This window comes from Oryzias melastigma, linkage group LG6 (genome assembly GCF_002922805.2).
Source record: "Oryzias melastigma strain HK-1 linkage group LG6, ASM292280v2, whole genome shotgun sequence".
In the NCBI taxonomy this organism is placed as follows: domain Eukaryota; kingdom Metazoa; phylum Chordata; class Actinopteri; order Beloniformes; family Adrianichthyidae; genus Oryzias; species Oryzias melastigma.
The window spans coordinates 19,787,902-19,794,793 of NC_050517.1; the positions used below are offsets into that span (position 1 = coordinate 19,787,902).

At 42.7% G+C, this 6,892-nt stretch overlaps 1 protein-coding gene across 3 annotated transcripts in view; it reads right to left on the reverse strand.

Moving 5' to 3' along the window:
* Positions 1-212: 212 nt before the first annotated feature.
* The window catches only part of rgma (repulsive guidance molecule BMP co-receptor a), a 14,358-nt gene continuing 7,678 nt past the window's right edge, over positions 213-6,892 (reverse strand). For all 3 annotated transcript variants that reach the window (XM_024281835.2, XM_024281836.2, XM_024281837.2), the window contains exon 4: positions 213-2,744. In XM_024281835.2, coding sequence (XP_024137603.1) covers positions 2,058-2,744 — 687 coding nt within the window. In that variant the 3' untranslated portion in view covers positions 213-2,057. The remainder of the gene's footprint in view (positions 2,745-6,892) is intronic.

The following is a 6,892-nucleotide window of genomic DNA, read 5'->3' on the forward strand; positions in this document are numbered from 1 at the left end:
AAAGAAATCTGAAGGCCTCATTATCATTTGATTTCTGGACGTTTTACATATTTTTAAAAGTATTTTTAGCTCACCATAAAAGACAGGTACCCACATATATGAAATACTGCTGAACCATCAGAAACTCACCTGTAAACCAAGAGTCATGTAATACCACATCCGTCCAGCAGGGGTCAGTAAAGCACCACAAAACCAGGTTTTCACTTCAACAGTATGAGACAGTTGCATCTTCTTAACAAGAATTTGTCTTTTATTCAATAAATAACTTACATTATAAACAGCTGATGTGGGAACATATTAGATTTACATACAACACAGTTTGAGCTGTTTTTTTTCCCATTCAGCATTTTTTTTATCCTATTTGTAACCATCACAAGTAAAACCAAAACAAGAGCTAAATATAATAAAAACAGAACATAAAGTGCTTAAAAGTGAAAACATTTTCCTACATTCTGGTCTCTGAAGGGTGGGTTGTGGTAACCTGTGTAAATCACTTCCGCGACAACAAAAGGATGCGCTGAAGTTCTGCGAAGTTTGTGTTAGTTTGAAAAAAAAAAAAAAAAAAAAGAACAAAGGCTCACATTCTTCAGAACATCTCGAGTGATACGTTTCAAAACACAACCGGTGATACACACTACCTATGTACAATCGTATGATACAAACGCACAATACAATTTACATCTATTAACAACAAGACTCAACGTCACAACAGGGATTTTTTTCTCTGCACGGATACATATTTAAAGCAGTAGTAAGGCCTGCCCACACACTTCAGTGTAAAGAGGAAATGACCATAAAGACGGCGCCCTAACAGCATCTACTGGGAAGACGAGCACGCACAGATCCTGCAGCGCAGGTTTGAAGCTCCACAAACGCTGCACCTCACTGGTTTATCGAATTCCCCGGATCAGGAGCCAATACGGAGATTCATCGGCAGGAAAACACGGAGGGCTGGAGTTTGACACCTGTCTATGTTTTAAAGAAAAACCTTCCGTTGGTCCAAGAGAAAACAAAAAAATTTGAGGCGTTTTTAGTCTACGAGTTAAAAGTCTGTCGTCAGGCAAATGTTGGCACAGGAAGGTGTTCTTTGGCAACGACTTAAGCCATGAAATCACGTCTGAACACATATGCTAATCATTTTCTCACTACGTTAGCGCAATCTATAAATGCTTAACTGGCTAAATGAGACATCCAAATGGCTTTAACAGTATCTACACCAGTGGTGAGCGGAGATTTGAGACCGCTTTGTTGATCTGTGTAAACACGCCGGCGAGCCTTTAGTTTGTTCTGAGAGAATCCCCGATCGAAGCGCCGGGAGGTTCTAGGCGCTCCCTGATGGAGCTCGTTTGAACCCAGAGAAGATCCTCATCTTTTCTATTTCTGAAAGTTTGGGTGCAACACAAAAATCACGGGAAATATTTTTCCCACTGGAGTGTTTTTTCCCTCCTCCCCTTTCTCTCATTTTTTTTCCCTTCCTCATCTCATTTCTGGAAACTCCTGCACCCACAAACACTCAAAATTAACCACAGATGCTGGATTCTGCACATATTGTACTAATGCACACGCACACACAAAACCTTACAATATAACCCATTAATCTTCATTGCAGACAACTGGAGACGCTGTTCTGACATACTTTTGGCTGGGTGCTTCCTCCAAAAGGCTCCGGCTTTTCCAAAGCTGGAAACTAATCAAACGCAGAGCAGCTTCTGGCCGAAGGTTAACAAAGGCCCCTGTCAGGTCCTCCTGCTTTGCCACATGAGCCACGGAGAGCCTCGCTGGCATGGCACCAACGTGCGGATCAGGAGAGGGAGGATCAGCAAACGTCTCTTTCTGCAGAAGATCATCTTGTCCGTCCCCCGATGAGAATGTGGAATTTAATTCCAGGTGGATATCCTGAAGCCCATTCTTTCGCTTTCTTTAAAAAAAAATAAAATAAAAAAAACTGTATGGAGCAGCTGAAGGTGGACCCGTCAGAACACACCATCCCTTTAAAACTGGACTCTCAAGGATGCTAACACTCACTGACACAACACAGAGCGGCTGATACAAACACACTATAGATGAATTGTGCAACATCCAGTCCACAACAGCACAATAAAGTTGAGGAGGAACACTGAGAGCGAAGCGCTGCTCCTCTGGGACGCCCCGCTCAAAGCACTCCCAGCATTCCCTTTAAATAAGTGATATCTGTTCCGGTTTGAGTGGAGCATCTTTACATCCTCAAACGCGTAGTAAGCTGCCATGGTGAAGTTTATGTCCCCGGAAGACAGGAGGTCGAACACGCACGACTGGAAATACACGTCCTCCACCGGGAGCCGCTCTTTGCACTTGGCTTTTGCAGACTGGTAGGTGAAGCCGCGGGGCCCGGCACTGCTCCTGGAGCCGGCCCGCGCCCGGAAACTCTCCAAGTCAATGCGCTGGTTGGTGGGACAGCCGTGCAAGCACAGGTACAAGTCTTGGTTGTCTCCTTCCTCCACCGAGTTCACCACGTCCTCCGGCATCCGCACGGCAAACGTCAGGTAGCGCCCGACCTGCCGCACCACGATGGTCGTCCCGATGTAGCGGGCGTGGATCTCCACGTGCTGGCCCAGGACCTTCTCCACGACTTGGAGGGCGTTGGCGCCGTGCCGGTCACCCCCGTTCTTGGAGCCGTCTGCGAAGGCAGAGGGCAGCTGGTCGGTCTCGGCGTGGTACATCTTCTGGTCCACACATTGCTGGAAGTTCTTGAAGATGATGGTGAGCTGCAGGATGGAGACAAGAACGCGTTAGGAATCATCAGCAACATTTTCAGTCCCGCTCTGATCATCTTAAACTTACGGCCCGGTATATGTGACCCGTTAAGGTTTTTAATCCGGCCCGCCATATGGGAATAAATAATAGCGATAATTTTATCTGCTTTATTTTCCCTGTAATTGTGGTGTTTTCCCATAGATGGCGCACTGTACAAAAAGTCACTGCGTTCCTGTTGTGATTTAACTACTTTTTAAGTTTGTGTTTTCTAAGTCGGACAATCCTTTTTTCCGATCATTCCACGAACGCGGAATTTCTCTACGGTTTTCCCTAAAGAACATCAAACCGTTTGTGAAAGTGGTACTAAAATAAGAACTAAAGTCACAGTTTTAAAATAATCCCCCCAAAATGTTCTGCATTTTATTTTTAATCAAAATGAAAAAATGTTTTCTATGTTATTTCTTTCTTTTATACCAAAACCTCCCAAACATCTGGTCCTGGTCCGGCCCATCCGTCAAAGTCTAGAACCCTTTTTGGCCCACAAGTCAAGAAGTTTGCCCACACAAGATCTATTTTCAAAGCGTCCCAAGTGGTCTTTTATTTATGATTCTACTGTTTTTAGCCAAAATCAAAAACCTTGTATCGTTTTCTTGGACAAAAGCTTCTGTTTTCTAAGTCGGAGAGTCCTTTTTCCAATCATTCCTACACCACATGAACGCAGCATTTCTCTAGGGTTTTCCCTGAAGAACATCAAAAACCATTTGAGCAACTGGTACAAAAATAACAAAGTCAGTTTTGAAATAAATCCCCCAAAATGTTCTACTTTAGTTTTAATCAAAATGAAATCATCTTTTTATCCAGATTTAATGTCATTTCTTCCTTTTATACCCAAACACCCCACACATCTGGTCCTCGTGTCAAATTTTAGAACTATTTTAAGCCAACATGTCTAAAAGTTTGCAAATACCAGATCTAATTTCAAAGCATCCCCAGTGTGGTCGTTTATTTGTGATTATACTGTTTTTAGCCAAAATCAAAACCTTGTATCGTTTTCTTGGACATAAGTTTCTGCAGTGGTAATAGTTCATTAGAATGTCATCTGAGTTGTGGGTGGGACCTCTGGCATGGAGGAAGCCCCCCCGTTGACACCCTCTCCCACTAGCTTACAGCCCCTCATGCCTTCAAACTAACCCGGGTTCCTCTGGCAAGCGTTACATCCGAGGTGCGACGCGGGAGCGCTTTAGCTACAGCTCTGCTGCCAACCTCGCGAAACTCCGACCTCACGTAGGTTCACGCGATAACCCGCCATTTATTACAATTTACTTCGTTAAAAGCCCCAACTTCACAAAAAGAGCTGCAGGCGTCGGGCAAAGATTTGAACCCAATGAAACGAAGAGGCCAGATTGGAGAAGATGGATGTGATCGTATGCAGTGGAGGTTCCTCTCGCACTTTTAAAGCTACGTAAAGACTCAGGCGGTCGAACCAGAGCTGTAATTCTTGCCATGAGAGCCCAGGTAACATTGCAAGGGCAACAAAACATGGCAGCAACATTGAAGCTGCTGACACCAGCTCAGATGAGGAAATGATTTTTTTTTTTGGAGCTTGTGGGCCACCCACCGAGTCTTCTACATCTCAAATAATCAATTTTTCAAATGGCATGTTCTTGATTTAACAACCATTTGAATAAAGAAATATTAAGAAATTTAGTTTTAAGCTCAATGTTCTTGACATATAATTAGAAAAAGGCCACAAGAACATGTTAAAAACACAATTTCCATCAGTGAGTCTTTTGGAGAAACAGCAAAGTGGCAATCCTCCCCCACTTCTACCCCTTCGAGTGTCACATTTCGGGGTCGGCACAACACCGGGGAGGGGTGGGGGGGCAAGGTAAACGCCCTCTAAAAAAAAAAAAAAAAAAAACATGGGTCCCGGCTGTGTAAAATCAGGCCTCAGTTTGCCGACACAAAGACGATCCATTCATGGCGCTGAAAAACCTGCCGGTGAACCCCCAGAACTATGCTCCAGGGAGTGGCGTCGGGCCAGCACACAGCAATATACTCAGCAGCTAATTAAGAGAGGCTGGTCAGGACTGTCGGGGCTCGGTTTCATGGGACACCAATGAGCCATTGTCGGAGCGGTGACACAAAAACAGGCAGGGTCTCTGATTTCTGCAGGAGAGTGGCTTCAATATCCTTCTCTATTAGCTTGACAATTCATGTGTTACACCAGATTTGTCTCAATTCCTCCGGCCTCCTCCACGTCTCCGTCTATTCTTGGCTCAACCCAGACAAACGAGAAGAAGGCCACCTCTGTTATCTCTCCATCGGATGGAAGACAGTTCGGCTTGCTTCAGCGAGACCAACCGTAGCATAACGGTGCTTACACCGATCTTCTACCAGAAAGGCTTTGTTTGCACAGGTGGCACCGGCTGCTCCACTGTTGTCCAGAATCTTGCTCTTTCTGAAGCCGTCTCATTCACTTCCAAGATAAGTAAAGCAAAAATGCAATTACGTTTAGAAAAAAAAGCCACAAAACTTTAATAATAGTGTCATTAAGAAGGCCTGATTGCAGGGAAATTACGGCTACGTCCATCAGCTTCCATTCCCGCTGGAGCTTCGCCAAATCCACAAAACTCTCATGACCTCCAGTTTTCCCCAAATACATTTCTGTAGACGAACCGCTGCAGCGTTTAACCAAACGACAACAATCATGCGCGCTCCGCTGATAGTGCCACGATAGAAAATAAATGCCTCCTAATGGGGGGAAAACTACCCAGCTTTATGCAGACACTCCATTCTGTGATCAGTAATGGCGCCGCACACATCAGGTGAGAAGTGGAGCCTCCATGTTGGCGTTTGATGCAGCGTGTCATTTACACGGCTTATCAAGATTTCTGCCATCATGTCGGACTTCTTCCTTTGTTATTATGGAACTCGCTCAAAGCCGACTGAAATCCATAGGATCTGACGACCTCTCATGGAATAAAAAAAATCAAAACAAAAGCTTTCTTTTGACTTCGTCTCCTTTTTGACTCAATTCTCTCTTATTGGCTTGAATAATGTGATGTTGATTGCGGAGCTGCTTGTGTAAACCGACTGTCAGCAGCCAATAAATAGCAATCAATACAATATTTTTTGGACAAACATCTTGCTTGAGCGATTCCTGCTTCTGCTTTGGATAAATGACATGAAATTCACTCGTTATTTGGTTTTAACCGTTTAGAACCAGAGCTCCAGTTCTTTGATTTACTGTAATGTCTCAACTGTTAACATGATCAACATAATTCCAGTAGATTCACGCCGCTTTTCTCCTTCAGAATCTACTGGAATTACATTGATCGTGTAATGATTGAAAAGTGGGGCTGCCACGAATACTCGACTAATCTACTAATAATCTACAATTCAATAGTAGATTAGTCATTACTTTATATTATACAGACTCAAGAGTGTAGTAAGGTTGGAAATTATAATTGCACTAAGGTAGCTTTTAGGACTATTTTGGCATTTATTAAGGTTTTTTAGGCCGTTTTGGAGTTTAGTTAATATTTCAGCTACATGCTAGTTATTTTGGCTAATTTAGGATTTTTTCTTTGTTTTTTAGGCTATTTCGAAGTTTAGCTGATATTTCAGCTACATGCTAGTTATTTTGGCTAATTTATGATTTTTAGGATATTTTGAAGTTTAGCTAATATCTCAGCTAAATGCTAGTTATTTTAACTAATTTAATGTTTTGGGGGGTTTAGGATATTTTGGAGATTAGCTAATATTTCAGCTACATGCTAGTTATTTTGGCTAATTTAATGTTTTGGGGGGTTTAGGATATTTTGGAGATTAGCTAATATTTCAGCTACATGCTAGTTATTTTGGCTAATTTCTGATTATAAGGATATTTTGGAGTTTAGCTAATATTTCGGATGCAAGCTAGCTGTTTTGGCTAATTTAAGCTTTTTTTTCTTCAATTTTTTAGGCTAATTTAGCATTTAACTAATGTTTTAGCTGGCTATTAACTTCAGCGTATTTAGCCATCAATTTCACCATCTTCGGCTATCAGCACTAGCATCTTCAGCGGACAAATTTCGCTTACAGCACTCATGCTAGCATTATCGCAGGCAATGCTATATATCTAGTTTTTAGTTAGTTTAAAGCTAATGGTGGTTAA